At 35.7% G+C, this 18,339-nt stretch overlaps 2 protein-coding genes and 1 pseudogene across 2 annotated transcripts in view; 1 reads left to right on the forward strand and 2 right to left on the reverse strand.

Moving 5' to 3' along the window:
* LOC110415820 (Restriction endonuclease, type II-like superfamily protein) overlaps positions 1–5,478 on the forward strand; it is a 9,673-nt gene extending 4,195 nt beyond the window's left edge. The window contains exons 2-5 of the mRNA XM_021427558.2: positions 561–2,414; positions 2,531–2,774; positions 4,060–4,156; positions 4,471–5,478. Coding sequence (XP_021283233.2) covers positions 561–1,700 — 1,140 coding nt within the window. The 3' untranslated portion in view covers positions 1,701–2,414; positions 2,531–2,774; positions 4,060–4,156; positions 4,471–5,478. The remainder of the gene's footprint in view (positions 1–560; positions 2,415–2,530; positions 2,775–4,059; positions 4,157–4,470) is intronic.
* Positions 5,479–7,157: 1,679 nt separating this feature from the next.
* LOC110415757 (cytochrome P450 89A2-like) lies at positions 7,158–13,511 on the reverse strand (annotated as a pseudogene).
* A 1,616-nt stretch (positions 13,512–15,127) lies between these two features.
* LOC110415788 (uncharacterized) lies at positions 15,128–18,333 on the reverse strand. The gene is given in 6 exon segments (XM_021427508.2): positions 15,128–15,501; positions 15,504–15,600; positions 16,050–16,468; positions 17,242–17,295; positions 17,378–17,688; positions 18,306–18,333. Coding segments are annotated over 6 exon segments (987 nt in total). The 5' UTR covers positions 18,311–18,333; the 3' UTR covers positions 15,128–15,400.
* Positions 18,334–18,339: the final 6 nt, after the last annotated feature.

Genomic DNA, 18,339 nt, shown 5'->3' on the forward strand with positions numbered 1-18,339 from the left:
TTTCTAGTGATCCCTAAAACAAATATGAGCTCCACTGTCTAGCTAGACTCTCCCATTACATCATCTAATCGAAACTCAGACTGTGTTTTATATGATTTTTAAGGGGATTTATCTTTTTTTTTAAAAAAAATTTAATGAAGTGAAAAATGACTAAACTAAGGCAATTATTGAATTAAAATTCAAAATGGCAATGCTTTAGGCATAAATTAGGGTTGGGAAGTCTGTTAGAAAATTCGCATGTAAAGATTAGATGATATAAAACAAAGTTGAGAAATTCGAATGTAATTAGCATGTGATTACTACATAATTAAGTTGAGAAAAATTTTAACTTTTCATTCTAAAATAATAGTAAAGTTAAGAGAAAATAAACGTAGAGAGTCAAAATCAAGACCATATTTTGATTAAACGAGTGAATGGTGAAAATGGCGAATGGCACACACATTTAAACATAAGCGATGATTGTTCCCTACAAATATAAACTTTAAGCGTTTTAGTATTCCAAACGTTAATTCTATAGAAAAACATTTTAGTTCATCAAAATTTATTATTTGCTTTTGTAGGCAAACAAAATTTCTGCAATTGTTGGATCTCTTAATGATGATTGCTTCCCTTACCTCAATCAGTTTATATCAATAAAGAGTCATTTTGGTTCTCATAATGAGTTAATGAAACTTCTTTTCTTTCCCTTGGGCAGTGAAGAACTTGCCTATTGTTTTCCCTCAATCGTTCAACTATCACCTTACAAGAGCAGGAATATCCATAAGATTGGTTTGCTTGTCATTAATTTGAAATATAGGAGAACATATTCCAGCCAGAGTCTACCCGAACCAGTTAGTGAAAGGCTCATCACCAGCAGTCAATTTCTCAATCATCCTTCTCAAAGTAGTTCCAGACAATCTACTTGTTATCAGAAATTTGCATCTGAAACTCATTCTATTCTTCAGTCCAGTAGTCTTCAGCACTGGTTCAAAAATTGGCAAGAACAGAGAAAACAGAAATTGACAGCAAGTACATTTAGTGGGGCTATTGGCTTTTGGCCTTGCCGAAGGGCCCAACTCTGGCTAGAAAAAATTGGGGCAATTGTGCCATTTTCTGGTAACTTGGCTACCTGTTGGAGCAATATTAAAGAAGAGGAAGCACTTGAAAGATACAAGCTGATTACTGGAAATACAGTTTCTTTTCCTGAATTTCAGGTTTATGGTAAGATGAATGCAGAAGAAGGTTGGTTAGCAGCTTCACCTGATGGCTTAGTGGACAGGTTTGTTTATGGGTTGCCTCTTAGAGGAGTGTTGGAGATAAAGTGTCCATTTTTTGGTGGTGATATGAGCAAGGCTTCCCCTTGGAGGCGGATCCCCCTTTATTGTATTCCACAAGCTCAGGGTCTAATGGAAATTATGGACCGGGATTGGATGGATTTCTATGTTTGGACTCCCAAAGGAAGCAGTCTTTTTAGGATATACCGAGATGTAGAATACTGGGATGTTCTCAAAGTGGCGCTCTCTGACTTTTGGTGGAAGCAGGTTCAACCAGCAAAAGAAATCTGTAGTAAATATGTGATTACAGATCCCCTCAGAGAATTAAAATCATTAAGGCCAGCACCCAGGCATGAATTACTTACCTATATAGTTTATGAAAGCAAACGTGTTGTTGACAATTCCAATTTATTGATTCGTGAAATAAATGGACAGCTGACAGACTAATTTGATGAGTGAGATATTGAATTTTAAAGCAAGTCTGATTCGTTTATGACAATGCTTTCCTGAGGTTTGAATAGTCATTGAAAATTTTGGTTACTATAAGTTCTCTCATAGGATGATCAAGGTTGGAAGTTTTTGTTCAAGATAATTGTTAACCGGGGTGCATGGAATTGTTGTCAGGTGCCCTCCTCCATTTGGTTGGACAAAGTTGAAGGCTGAAAGAGTTCCTAGGAACCTCAGCTGATGAGGCAATATTGTAAAATATGGACAGGCATTTTGCTAAATAGGTTTACTCTGAAGTCTGTGATTGATCATGCTTTTGGTTGTATAACAGTGGGTTTTCCTGCAGTGCTTAAACTGACTCGAGATGGAAGTTTTAAGGTGAGTCTTGGCTGAACCTAGTTCACTTTTGGCATGAAGGTTGGACAACAAAATCAAGTAGCCATGATCCTAATAAGGCCCTTCTACATGGCTAGAGGGACTTCTTGAAGAGAGATTGGGCTTGATATATGACACTACCTTAGAATAGCTGTTAGCTTCCTAATCAGTGAGCATATACTTGGACTTGCCTAGCCACATTTTTGGTGATCCTCCAGCTAGGTTGATTCCTCCTGTGAGAGGTGATTCTTTCTGGTTGTTTGGCTCTGTACTTGTCACCATAATAAGATTATCTTCAAAGGGGGACAAGAAACCTCTTTGGAGACCAGGAATATTTATGTAAGTCCTCTTTTCTTGTTCCATTTTAATTGCATTTCATGATAAAATTCATCACATCCTATCTTAGGATCCCTGACAAAAGTTTCTAACTTGAACATTTTGTTCCGAGCCCCTAGGTAATGGTTGCATCTCCTTAGGTCTTATTTGTCCATCAAATCACTCCTGGAATCCAGGATAAAGATTTAAATGATCTTATGGCCTGGACTAGACAATTGTGATAGCTTGGGAGAATGACGCTACAAATTGGGCAGTTAGGGAATGGTAGAAAGTTGGGCAAAGCATAATCCTGCAGCCAAATCTAACGTTAAAGGGGACTAGACACCTCAGTCAGGCTTAGATTTGGTGATGACTCAGCCTAAGGTTAAAATTTCTTATGTTTTTATCTTATGTAGTGTGTGTACAAGAAAAGTTTCTTAGAAGCATGCATGCTATGGATTTAAAGAGAGTAATTTTATGGTGATTCATGTTTTACAAATGTAAGTACTTGATGTGAAGAGTTAAAACACACATTCGGTCCTTGAACTATAGTGAAATGTAAAAGTTGGTAATTGGACTGATACACACACACACACACACATGCATGTATGTATGTATGTATGTGTAGATGTATATATATGTATGTATGTATGTATGTATGCATACGATTTCCATCCTGAACTTTTCAATAGTGTACCGGGTTAGTCAAAACTTTAACACCGTTAACCTAGCCCGCCTATGTGGCATCCAACCAATATAACAGTGCCATGTATAAGTGCATGTTCAATAAAAATGCTAAATATTTTGTAAAAGTTTCACATAGATGCCACGTGGCATCCAGTAATTGAGTGGTCTTGGATGAGATTTTTACCACATTGGTGAAAAAATACATTTGATTGTTAATTTTGAAAAGGATGTTGATGGTTCCATGTGATGTACACTTTATGTGAAAATATTGTTAAGGCATTGGTTGGGTTAATGGTGTTAGAATTTAGGTTAACATGATACATAATTTGAAAGTTCAAGGTGCAAATTATACATTTTTGTTTTTGTCTGTTCCCCATTTGTACATTTTGTCAAAGTTTATTTACCAGTCATGTAATTAACTTTAATGTTACTATAGATTATGACTGTTACATAATTAAATTATGTAAGTGAGATGCCTGCCATTAGGTAATTGTTACTTTTGAGGTTACCTTTGTATATAAATTCACTCTTTGTCTGCTGGCTATTTGGCCACCACTATCACTTGTTTCTTCTTTAGAAAGGACAAAAAAATGAATTTCCTTTTGCTGTCCCTTGTTTTTCCTACTGTAATACTCCCTGTTGGAATGAATGAATTTTCACACAACAGAAGGAAGTTTAATACATATAATCAGTGGAATGCAAGATTGCTCAAGTTTTATTTTAGATGAAACTATAGAAATATGCTTATTGAAGACATTTTATGAAATAAGTGTGTTGTTATCAATTGATGTAAATCAGCAAAGGACGAAATCCACCAGTCTGCTCTTAGTAGTTTGTGTATGCTTTACTAAATTTGGAGCAATTTAATTTCTAGACAATAAATCATTTGTCACTTAACAAAAAAAAATCATTTGTCTTTACTAGCCATCATCCTTCTTTTTCTTTTTTAAATTTTAATTTCCATCTGTTTGTCTTATAGCAGGAAGACTGCCTATGGAAAATCTTTATCAAACATTATGCGAGGCAACACGAAGCACAAAAGGGTGATGCCTTGGATCTTGTACAGCCAACACTATGGGGTAGGACGTCTACAAAATAAGGTTTTTGGAATACTTCGTATATTGACTCAGAACCCTCTTAATGCTAATTAATAGCTTCATCTAAGTTAAATGCAATTGTTGAGGTGGAGCTCTATGCTGTTGTTGCTTCACTGCCTGTGATAAGAATACTGTGAATGAAAATAATTGTCTAGCCCAGTGATATTCTTTAAAGTACAGATTGAAAATCTCTTTAATTCCTAATTATAAAATGAGTTTAGAAATAAATCATGTCAGAGAAAGATCTTCTGCTTCAGTACATATTATCAGCTAATGTATTTGACTTAATAACTTAGGTGGTGGCTTATTGCATGACCTGATGAGATGCATTGCATTGGGGTTAAGTTCTTCCATATCTGGCTGCTTAGTATCATCTTGATTCAAGCAGTTATGACAACTTGATAAAATCCTGGGTTGTTCAGAATGATGCTAGAGGAGCTGTATGTGGATTCAAGATATGAGTTATGCATAAGATACCAAGAAAATTGTACTGAAGACTTTGAGATGCTTGGTTAGTGATGTGGAGGGAATGTTGAAGCAGAGCATGAGGAATGTTCTCAGAGGAAATCAAGGATGGACTACAGATGGATATTATAGTACATTGATTAGGAAAGTGTAATCATTTTTTATTTTGAAAAGAGGCTGATGCAAGATACTGAGAAAGCTCTGAAGATAAGGAGTTTGGGGCTCACCTCAAATGCTCAAAGTCAAATTTTCCATTCGATGGTCATTGATTTATTGCTGTTGGAGAAATATATATGGAGGTTACCATGTGGTAACATGAATCCTCTTGCTTTTACAGCCTCGAATGATTTGGTAAGAAAACATTTGAATTCTTTATGGAGGTTTTTCTTTGCACAAATGAATTCATTGATATGATGGAGAGGGATCATGCCCGTTGCCAATTGTTAGACCCTTTGCTTGAAGAACCATAAAACTCTTTATTAAGAGGGTTCTCGGTTTCAGACAAAATCCCATCTAAAGAAAATCGAATTAGCTTTCATGCAAAGGCCTTCAAAAAGTAGGAGTTATAATGTGTTGATAATACTCTCTTTTGCGATAGGTTTCTGCTGTAAAAGTTCATTTTGCAGATGTGCTATGTATGTAATTGGGATGTATTGTTATGAAGAAAAATTGATGGAACAGAAACACAGGTCAGAGCTACATCTAACATGATTATGAAGACAGCGTATCATCGTTCATCTTAAATGTCACAGATCATTTTGTATAAAGCTATAAGGTATAAATATTGTTGTTGATAATACTTAAAAGGGGAAAAAAGGAATACTACTTTAATAGCTAGATATTACTTTTATTCAAGTTGATGTTATTCTTGCTAATATCTCTGGTATGAAGAGTTCTTTTTGTCATCCGATGAACTCTTATTAGAACTGAACAAACAGCTTTGCAGTTCATCTAATAACTCAGTCGTGCATGAGAGCTTAATAGGTCCATCAATCTTGATAAATGCCTCACTAGAACTTAATTCATATTCTTGGCTCTTCCTTTATATACATTGCTTCCTAGCCTCTTGGGACGTGAATAATTTCAGCATCGTCAGCCACCGCAGCATGCTGTTTGGAATCACTTTAGGTTGAACAAACTGATTTCCTTATGATGAATTTTTTCAGGAATTCTTTCAAAGTTGATAATGAGTAATTGTTGATGCTCAATTTTAGTTAATTAATATATTTTTTAAAATATTGTCTAACATAATAAGAAAAGTGTGGAACAATTATACTACAGGAGAAATGAAAAATGAAAGTAATTCAGAATAAGTGGCAAGTTTACGAGTTATTTTCATGTATGTGATGCTCATAAGAGTTTGATTCGGTGGATCATATATGTAGCAATTAAAAGCATTTTCTCTTAACCTTTTATTAAAGTAAATCTTTTTTTTTAAGAGAACATGTATGCATATTGTTAAGTATTACTATTTCATTATTCAAAATTTACGCTCACCGTCTAGTTATATGCTCTTTTCATAACTTCCCGTAAGCCATTCTTTTAACATATTTTTTATATATATCGTTTTTTTTTATAATAAACGTGCTTTTTTCATAACAAGTACATTTTTTTATATAAAATGTGTTCTCTTAAAAACACTTCACATTCTTTCACATAAAAAGCATTCTCTTAAGAATGTTTTTTTTTTTTTACCAATGGCTCTTAAAAGGGCATTCCTATGTAGAATAAATATGAAAGTTTGACAATTAAACAAAGAAAAAAATCGTTAGAAATATAGTAGAAATTACTTTCAAAACTTTATCAAAGTTGTTCCGAATATTCTCATTACCAACTCTTTCTATTTATCGTGTTTCGTCGTTTTTTCTACTTATTTCACTTTTTTTATTCCTCATTGTCTGTCACCCAAATATTTACACTTCAAAAATTACTTCAATTTTTTTGCTCTACCACCTTTAGTGTATTTTGTTTTACTTATTGTAATATGTCATATTTTCGTGTCAAAAATACTCTTTAGGGATTAAAGTTTATGAGTGTGACAAACAAGATCTCTACACAGACCGATGAGCCTAATTCAGAATTCATAACAATAGGGTAGGTATATAATTTAGGATTATTATCCTTATAATAAACTTATCTGATAACATCAGTGAGCACGGAATTAAATGGTTGGTTTTATATATATTTAAATTACATGGGTAGTTGGGACAAAGATTACTGAAGCATCAATATCCTAAGACTTGAAACAGAAAGCACCTGAAATGACCATTTTTGTTTCACATTGCATTGATAAGATGAAATGAAGTCTCTACTCATACATAAAGAACTACAACCGGGAAAGAAAAAATGGTTAAAAAAGCAAGCAGGACTAGCAATCTTTTTCTTCAAAATTGATGTTTCTTGCCTTCTACTGGTAAGAATCACTATAATAACTGCATCAGCAAGTTGAAGCAAAGCTCAAGCAAAGTTGCTAAAATGGCTTTTATCATGTAAAAGTTTACCATTGACTGTATTCTCATCAAAATCTTGGCGATATAAGGGCATGCAACGGATACTTCATCCTTACTGAGAACTCATGTTTTTCTTCCATGTTGACATTATCTCCATCCTCAGCTTTCCATTCAAAATGCCAGACCAAATTTGCCACAAAATACTCCAAATGAAGTATGGCTAAAGCATACCCTGGACAAATCCTTCTTCCTACACCAAATGGTATCATTTTAATCTCTTTGCTCCCCGTAATATCAAATCCCTCTCCATCCTTATTATCAGTACTAAGAAACCTCTCTAGCTTAAATGGCATTGAATCTTCCCACAACTTTTGGTCCTATCCCATGTCTCCTATCATGAAATTCACAGTTTCATTTTTGACACCAAATAACCATTTAAAACCACATCCTCTGTCACTGCACGAGGCATCAAAAAGTGCAGGGGAGGATGTCGCCTTAACCTTCTAAGATCACTGCTTTTAGATATGGCATCTTCTGCAAGTCATCTTCTTTCACCATTTCTTCATCATCTCCCATGACCGCTTTAATTTCGATGAACAACTTCTCTTGGATGTGCGGATATTTCACTAAATTTGCCATAATCCACTCCAACAGTGTGGATGTATTATCTGTTCCTCCATTAAGAAATTCTGAGCACAAACCAAGGATTTCTTCGACGCTGAGGTTCCTGTTCTCTTCTGGTAGCTGCAAATCTAACAAGGTATCAACATTGGATAAGACATATTTGTTGATCTGATTTCCACCCGCATTTATCTTCTCTTCTTTCACCTTTTTCCATTCTAGAATCAAAGGGACAATTAAATCTTTCGATTTGTCTTGTATTTTGAAAATCTTTTTTCATTGTTTACGAAACAGAATCTTTGTAGCTCTTGGCCAAAAAGAAATCATACTCACTTGACTAAAACTCAGCATTAGATTCCTCTCAACATCTGCTATTTCCTTGATTTTCTTTTCTTCAAACTTGTCTCCAAAGCACATGAAGACTACCAAGCTAAACATGGAGAAGCGAAAATGTTCCATCACCTGGACCAGATGATGACTAGATTTAGACTGAACCTTGAGCAGTTTCAAGAGTCTTTCCAGTACCAACTTACTATTAGAGAATTAATTGCAATAGGCTTTCCTTATATTTTAAATTTTTGTAATATCTTGTAATTAGTTGTAATCCTGTAATTCTAGGATAGTTTCTATTTTTGTGTTGCATTTCCCTAATTTTAGGATAGTTTTCTATTTTTGTGTTTTGGGTAACTCACGACAATACCCAATTTTTGTATATATATTTTCATTCTCAATCAATGGAATAGTTAAGCCATTGTTTCTAAATATTCCTCTCTCTATCTCAACATGGTATCAGAGCCTAATCTTCTTGGGCGTATTCTCTTCTCTTTTTTTTTTTCTTCATCGAAACACCACGATCAGCATCCTTCATTAATATATATATATATATATATATCCAAAACTACACTGCCCCACTCCTCAATGGCTTCCGATGCGACCTCCTCTTCCACCAACGATCCTCTCACGATCCAAAACTCCCAAGATCCTCAACATCCCCTCCTTACAATCAATCTCTCCAATATCACCAAATTGTCATCCACCAACTACCTCACATGGAGCCTTCAAATCTAGTCTCTTCTTGAAGGTTATGATCTTCATCACTTCATTGATGGCACTCATACTTCACCACACCCACCGTCACAGTCAATGGTGCCGCATTCCCGAATCCGGCATACACAACCTGAAAGCGTCAAGATCGTCTCATCTTTAGCGCGCTCCTTGGTGCTATCTCTTCTTCACTGCAACCGCTCATTGCCCGCACCACCACTTCCTTTGATGCATGGCGAACCTTAGCTAATACTTATGCCAAACCATCTCGTGGTCATATTAAACAATTGAAGGAGCAATTAAAGCGGTGTACCAAGGGCTCATAATCAATTAGTGAATATATGCAGGCGATAAAGACCCGTGCCGATGAACTTGCTCTTTTGGGGACACCAGTTGATGATGAAGATCTTATTGATCAAGTCCTTGACCGACTCAGTGATGAGTACAAATTCGTCATTGATGCAATCAATGCCCGCGACACGTCAATTTCCTTTTCAGAGCTCCATGAGAAACTTCTCAACAAAGAAGCATCTCTTCAGACTGCTCAACCACCTTCTCTGTCTCTACCGGCACGACAAATCTCACAGCCTTTCGAAATCGTCCAAATTAGCATCCACAAGCCACCAATCCACAACAACTAGGCCCTGCCACTGCACTTTCTCCTCCTAATCAACGCCAACACAAACCTTATTTGGGTCGTTGTCAAGCATGCGGCACTCAAGGACACACTGTCAAACGATGCTCGATGTTTCGGCTTGTCTCTAATCAACAATCACCGACACCTCGCCCTCAAGGCTCTCAAGGATATCGCCCCTCCCCACCCTGGCAACCATGAGCCAATCATGCTGTTCTTGGAAACAACACTACTCCTACCTGGCTGTTGGATAATGGAGCATCTCACCACGTTACGTCTGACTTGAGCAATCTCTCTCTTTATAGCCCATATCAAGGACCTGACAATGTCATGATAGCGATGGTTCTGCCTTTGACATCACCCATACTGGTTCTACCATCATTCCCACTTCTTCTTGCACCTTTACTTTACAAAACATCCTTTGTGTCCCTTCCATGAAAAAGAACTTAATTTTGATTTATTAATTTTGCACTCATAACCATGTTTCTGTTGAATTCTCACCCTCTGTTTTTTAGGTGAAGGATCTAAATTAAGTTCTTGATGGTGAACCTAAGGATGACGTATATGAGTGGCCGACTACATCCCCTTTCGTTACCTCTTCACCGTTGCTTGCATTTTCCAATGTCAAGACCTCTTCGTCTGAATGGCACTCTAGACTAGGTTATCATCATTTACTATTATGAAAAATATTGTTTCCAAGTTTTCTTTACCACTGTCTAGTCCGTTATCCTCTTCCACACATTGTAATGCCTGTTCATGCAATAAAAGTCATAGAATTCCATTTTCTTCTTCTACCTTAACCTCATCCCATCCGCTTGAACTTCTCTTTTCTGATGTATGGACCTCTCCTGTTTATTCTATTGATGGTTTTCAGTACTATGTTATTTTTGTCGATCATTATACACGGTATATTTGGTATTATCCACTTAAACGAAAATCCCACATATATGATGTCTGTGTGTGCTTCAAGGTATTAGTCGAAAACCAATTTAAACACCGAATTGTTACCCTTTATTCAGATAATGGTGGGGAATATAAAGCCCTTGATCGTTTTCTCTCCACCAATGGCATATCGCATCTTACTACACCACCCCATACACCAGAACACAATGGTCTTTCCGAACGACATCATCGCCATATTGTTGAAACTGGTCTAGCTCTTCTCACTCATGCATCGATGCCTCTAACTTATTGGACTTACGCCTTGGCCACTGATGTATATCTCATTAACCGTATGCCCACACCCACACTACATCTTTCATCTCCTTTTGAAAAACTCTTTAAGTCTCCACCCAACTACACTAAACTTCGGGTGTTCGGTTGCTTATGTTATCCGTGGCTTTGTCCTTATTCTAACATAAACTTGACTCTTGTTCCACTGCTTATGTTTTTCTTGGTTACTCTTCATCACAAAGTGCCTATATCTGTCTTGCCCTGTCCACTTCTAAACATATATTTCTTGTCATGTCAAATTTCTCGAAAACTCTTTTCCCTTTACCACTCACCAATCCCATCTAACTCGTCCCACTCTAGAGATCATTTCCAAATGGCTTCCCCCGATCCAAACTCTACCCACTTCAAGTGGCTCACTCAATACGCCTCCACAAAGGGATTCCTCGTGTCAACATCCGTCACACAATGCCCAAACAATCGACTTCCCCTCCTCGCTAGTCGACCGTCGACCTCTATCCACAGACCTCCCTTTACTCGGACACAGTTCTGTTGCCCGCCAAGAAACCACGGTCAACCATTTACCACTAGAACCCCACAATTCTGAGACCTCTTCTACCTCCACAACAACTCAACCCACCTATCAAAATACCCATCCCATGACCACTAGAGCGAAAAACAATATCCATAAACCCCTAACCAAGATGAATCTCATTGCTATCCTTTCTCAGCCATCATACATTGAGCCTCATACTATTAACCAAGCCCTTAAAGATCCCAAATGGAGACAAGCTATGAATGATGAATTTGATGCTCTTGTTCAAAATGGAACCTGAGAGCTTGTTCCATCTACTTCTATGCAGAATCTTATTGGATGTAAGTGAGTTTTTCATATTAAACGGCTTTTTGATGGTTCTATTGACAGGTACAAAGCTAGATTAGTTGTCAAAGGTTTTCATCAGTGACCTGGAGTGGATTATCATGACACCTTTAGTCCGGTTGTCAAGCCAACAACAATACGGCTTGTTCTAAGCCTGGCAATCAGTAGAGGTTGGCAATTGCAACAATTGGATGTTAATAATGCTTTTCTTCAAGGTCGTCTTTCCGAAGATGTCTACATGGCCCAACCTCCAGGATTTGTTGATAGAGACAATCCAACACATGTATGCAAATTAAAGAAAGCTATATATGGACTTAAGCAGCCCCCACGGGCTTGGTACCTTGAACTTCGCCAGTTCCTCATTGATTTTGGGTTCACAAACTCTCATGCAGACACCTCTCTATTCATTCTCCACTCAAGTGACATTACTGTATATCTACTTGTTTATGTGGATGACATTATTATCACAGGTAACAACCCCAATATTATTCAGCACTACATTGACCTCCTGGCACAAAGATTTTCAATCAAAGATCTTGGCGCCTTGTCTTATTTTCTTGGCATTAAGGTTCTCACCACTCCATCTGGTCTGTTGCTTACTCAACGGCGTTACATCACTAATCTTCTTGCTCGGACAAAAATATCTGGTGCAAAACCTGTTGCTACACCACTTGTTACAGATGAAAATCTCACACTTCATTCAGGTACAGCTCTAAATGACTGCATAGAATATAGAACAATTGTTGGCAGTCTACAGTATCTTTGCCTTACTCGCCCAGACATAGCATATGTTGTTAACAAGCTTTCTCAATTCATGCATCGCCCGACATCTGAACACTGGAATACTGCAAAACGACTGCTTCGATATTTGTGTGGCACACTGACTCATGGCTTATTTCTTTGTAAGGTAAATCCACTTTCTCTTCATGCTTTCTCAGATGCAGATTGGGCTGGCAACAAAGATGACTATACCTCTACGAGTGCCTATATTGTCTATCTTGGTTGTCATCCTATTTCTTGGTCATCCAAGAAACAGCGTACCGTTGCTTGGTCATCCACAGAAGCTGAGTATCGATCAGTTGCCACTACTACTTCAGAAATCAATTGGATTTGTTCCCTTCTCACCGAGCTTGGCATAACTCTTCCTACATCGCCTATTATCTACTGTGACAATGTTGGTGCTGCCTATCTCTGTTCTAATCTAGTCTTTCATTCGCGCATGAAACATGTGGCAATTGACTATCACTTTATTCGAGATCAAGTTCAATCAGGTGCTCTTCGTGTTACTCATGTTTCCTCATCAGATCAACTTGCCGATGCTCTTACCAAACCACTTCCCCGAAACCGCTTCCAAGAATTGAGAATCAAGATTGGCATCTCCTCCGGAGCTCCATCTTGAAGGGGCATATTAGAAAATTAATTGCAATAGGCTTTCCTTATATTTTAAATTCTTGTAATATCCTGTAATTAGTTGTAATCCTGTAATTCTAGGATAATTTCCTATTTTTGTGTTTTTGGTAACTCACGACAATACTCAATTTTTATATATATATTTTCATTCTCAATCAATGGAATAGCTAAGCCATTGTTTCAAAATATTCCTCTCTCTATCTCAACACTTACGTGCATGTGAATAAGATTTCAAACGAGAAGATTGGAGCATTTCTGCTGTAAGGTTGCGGCGAAGCACCCGCCATGTGGAGCCATGGGGGGCAGTGGTGATAACGACTTGTTCTCTACCATCCAAAGCTGGAGGGCGGTCAGCAAAAATGGCACCATTTTGAACCAAGGCTTGGTGGGCAAGAAATGGAAAGCAACGAAAATAGCTGGACGAGAACCAAAGTGGAGGGTGATTATAGGACCAAATCGGGCATGAAGGGACTGAAGTATACACTGAAGGTCGTTGAAAGATTTGCGGAACAAGAGGAAGTTACCAATAATGGGGAGAGGAGGAGGCCCTGGCGGCAGGTTTCGAGATGGTTTTCTTGTTTTAGTGAGATAGCTGAAGATGAGTTTGAGGAGAACAGAGATGGAGATGGTGATGAAGATGAAGATAAAGAAGCACGCTACCATGGTTGAGAGAAACTGATTATATGGCTTCTGCAGGAGATGCTGGGGATGTGTCTATACATATAAGAGGGAAGCCATATACCTGAATCCATCGTTTCATTTTTTAACTTCATACGAGTACCACGCTGGAATACTTCAAACTATTATAAAAAATTATCAAATTAATTATCAAACTGATTAATTTATGCTAGGGATGTGTCCTATCCTCATATTTTTCAAACTCTTGCTCTAAATAATGAATGCTAATTAATTGATGAAGATTAGGCAAACCATATGATCAATTCACCTTCAAGTTTATTATAACTTGAACTAATTAAGTTACAATGTAAACAACCTGTGTCCAAATACGTATATTTAGAATTAATTACCACAATTTCAATTTTTAATTTTGTTCATTAATTTATTTAAGTACGATTTTAAAAATGATTCTTATTTGTGTGACATTGTATACATTTTTTTTTACATGTGATCGTACTTACATAATGAGAAGTCTGTTTTCCTTTTTATTACATAAATTCTCCTCTTATATCAAAATTCAAATTTAAAACTTTTAAAATTGTACATAATTAAATTTAAATCGTTAGGATCAAGAAATTATAATTTATAATTTGAAATGGTGACGAGAAACGAATTTCGGCTTCTTAAATATACAAAGCAAATAGCTACAAAGTGTACAACCCCTAGAGATTAGAAGCCTGCAAATTCTTCTTAACACAAAAATCCAACATCCTAGAATCGGAATCAAAAACAAACGAAGATGCTTCCCAAATAAGCCAATTAGTTGTACTTGTACTAGAAGCAGCATAGCTGTGAACATTCCCTAGCTGTAATTTTTTTTAAAAAAATATTTGCTCAGTTTCGATTTATAGGGAGATAAAGAGTTTTAGTGAAATAGAAATTTAAAACTAAAAACTAAATAATTTAGTTGTTAAATTAAAATACGTATCATGCATTGAAATTTTATTCAATAAAAAAAATAAAATTAATCATAAATAACATTTATACATGTAAAATAAAAAAATTTAAAAATATTATATTTTTTAATAAAATTGAAGATTATAGAACATAAATTGAAATATGATTATTTTTTAATTAGAATTCTCAATATATATTTTAAATAATATATAATTTTTATATTAATTTATTAATTAAAAATGAAAAAATATTTAAATAAAATTCAATCTTTTACTATTTTTGTATTTAAAATCTAAACCATTGAAATTTATAAAAAAAAGTTTTTTCACATTTCAATTTAAATAAATAAATAAAATTTTAATAATTAGTTAAAATTAAATTTTTAAAAGTGTATCGTCTTGTATATCAACATAGGTATTGTGTGTTATACGATACACTTCCAACACTTGATCAAATATGATACAACTAATACTTAATCAAATATGATACAACTAATACTTAATCAAATATGATACAATTATCGATACAAATCATTTTTTTATTAATATTATACCGTATTGTATATGTACCACATATTGTACGATATTCATAACTATGGATGAGACAGGAAAAACCAGGCTCAAAACCTCTCACTTCTCCCTTCTGAAACCCTCACTCAAAAAAACAAAAAAAAAAAGAGAAAGAGTAATATCAAACAAAACAGATCATAGTAATCTAGATACCGCACAGCATCTGAACTTAACATTTATGTTTCAGCTAAGCTGAGAAGTAGCATATACAAGCTTGAGTTGCAGCAGGAAGCAAAATGAGAGGATAGCAGAATCTACACTTGACATTAGTGAACATATCATCATCAAAAGCTGAAAAGGTTGACCTCTTGTTTTATAGGATATTCCATCTCTTCGAATATGAATAGAAGCTATATTCAACTGAAAGAAGCCAGCTAACCTGAGGATCTCCAGCTCCACTACCTAAGCCTAATTATTGCTCCCATCAGGTCCTTCTCTTATCAGATTGCGTTGACTTGAAAAAGTGTCTCCAGGAGCCTGGACAAGAGAAAAGGTTTTCAGCTTCTCCTGGATATGTGAGGCTTCTCCGCCTGCTGACTTATAGCACTTCCAAAATTACACAACTCCTCCTTGGCTGCCTCATTAGGTATTAGAATTTCTCCCTCAATCTGCACATTCACACGATGACCAGTTACATTAGAGAAGACAAATTGATAGCAGAAAAGCAAATTTGATAGCTAACCCAGTATGAAACCCCGAAGAATTTTTCTTTTATATATGTAAATCTTGATTATAGCAAAACATGATAGCATCATTAAGAAAGGCATGTTATTCACTAGATAAATGAAGAGGAGTAAAAAGAGGAGGAATCGAAAGGGTGAGGGGCAGAAAATGTTTCATGTTTCATGCATGCAAGTAAGCTTGCACTGGAACAAGCTCGGGCATTGGTAGAAGCTGAAAACACCAACATTACAAGTAAAACCATTTTCTTGTCTCACATAAACTACAGTAATGGATTGTGCAGGCAAAGGAGAGGATTTTCGGTTACATAATCATGGTGTATGAACAAAGTAATAAAGAAAGTGCAGCAAAATTATTTTGACTTAGAAAAACTCACATTTTCAGAGGAAATCTCCAGCAGACGCCTACTCATGCTCCTGATCATATCAGGAAAGGGGGCCACCACTCCATGACTTGAAACTGCACTTCCAGGCATAAAATTATCCCTCATGTCACACTCAGATTCATGCTGGGATGTAGTACAATGTGAACTATTTCCATCTCCTTTATCAGGATAAAGTTGATTTCCAGAATTGTTCACTACATCACATGGTACAGCCGAACTCAACATATTGATTGATGAGAACTTTTGAGGACTTTCAGTCATCAACTTGCCCATTCGGGTCTTTAGTTTTTGTATTCTTGACCGTAGCACTTCAATGTTCCGAAGGATCTGTTCTGACCATTTATCACCATCTCTAGATTTAAAAATTGGCCATCCACCACCATCATCATAGCCATTGATTGTTTTATTATCTGTAGAAATCATGAGATCAATTGTTTTATTATCTGCAAAAATCATGACATAGAAAGAAAATGCGCAAAATCCCCAATAATTAATGGAGAACTTTATTTTTTTTAAAGAAGATATATACAAATGTCAAACCTATAAAAAATAACCAGTAAACCTCTGAGGACTTCTTAAATAATGATAAACAAAAAAAGTATATCCTTAAATCAGTGATAAAAGAGACATATATAACAACAATTATCCATTGTTAAGAGAGACTGAAACTCATTACATCTAGGAGAATCTGTCATATCAATTTCATATTGGCTTCCTCAGAGATTGTTTTCATTTTATCAGAGAAAACCAAATACAGCTTGAAAACTTCAAATCCACCAAAATCAACATTGGAACCAACAGCATATTAATGAATAAAAAATTTAACTATAATTACTACTATAATAATTCATAAAAAGCAGAATTGAGGAAATTCATGTAACTTATCAGAAGCAGAACTATGCACTAAGTTATATATCAGTATTCTAAATAGCAAAAATTCAAGTTGATATCTTCATAACTGCTGATAAAATGGAGCAGCCTATAAGTTCAATGCTCGCAGCCATCCACAGATGAAAAAGTTACAACTAGTTGGGTTATTAGATAAACTTTAATTATATACTATACAACAAAGAAGTGCTTACAGATTACAATGTTTATATATTATATCCTCATTGGCTGGCTTTACACATAAGCTAAAATACAGTCATATAAGTTGAAACAAAAGATAATTCCCACTTCTTACCTTCACCCCAATCATCATCCAGAGCAGAAGAAGCAACAACAGACTTCTTACTTTCTGAGAGGAGGGGAGAAAAACTTAATTAATTTTTTTTTTTGTAAAATAAAAATCATATGGAGAAAAATCATAAGCATCATACCATAATAGGAGAATATATTATGATCAGACATGTATGATGCAACATCAGCAGTATCTTCTACTCGTTTTCTTTTCTTCCTCTTCATTACTTCCTTCTTTTGAATTTTTGAAGGAAAAGCTTGCAACTCTGCATCAAATCCTTGAGAGGTAACGTTTCCAAATTCAAACTGCTCGCTTTGACTATATTTGGCAAGTTCTCTGTCGTACTTGAGTGCCTGAGACTTAAAGTCATGTAGTTTAACTTCTAACCATTTGCAGCGCCACATAAGAGGATGTATAAATCTCCTCCAGTGGTCTGTTAACCTTCTCTTCCTGAAGAATTTAAGAGAAAAGCAAATTAAATGATCTGACACATAAACACACATCTAACCAAAAAAAAAAATGCACTTCACAAAGTGAAAGATGATCAAGGACATTTTATTCGTTTCTAATTACTTTGCCTGCAAAATGAAGGAAAGAGAAATTCCATATGCATCAGTATGATTGCCTATAATCCACATTTAGTTAAATTGTAGGCAGCACCGAGTTCACCAGATTTATTTAATATCAGTAAAATAATAACTAGTTAGTGGAACATGAAAGTTTTGAAAATCAATAATGTTCTTCATACACAGTTTCAGTAATTTGGAAGTCCTAGAAGACAGGTCATTCAAACAGAATTTTTCACAGAAAGGGAGACTCATGCATCGATAGAAGAAGCTATTTGACCTCAAATGACAAATTTTGTCAAACTTCTGTTCGGAACTTTCAACATTAGGCACAGAAAGCAATTAATAATAGATTTCTAGAATTTATGGCCAATTAAAACATATAAACAATAACAGTTCCCTACAGAACAATTGATGCACCAACTGGTTAATCATCAAAACCATGTCTAAACAAGCATAAGCTTAAGCTTAAAACACAAAAGAGTTCAAACAAAAGATTACCCCATCTGTAATGGTCCATCACATCCATCAAATA

This window comes from Theobroma umbraticum, unplaced genomic scaffold, assembly GCF_002168275.2.
Source record: "Theobroma umbraticum cultivar Fairchild unplaced genomic scaffold, ASM216827v3 scaffold_147.0, whole genome shotgun sequence".
Lineage (NCBI taxonomy): Eukaryota > Viridiplantae > Streptophyta > Magnoliopsida > Malvales > Malvaceae > Theobroma > Theobroma umbraticum.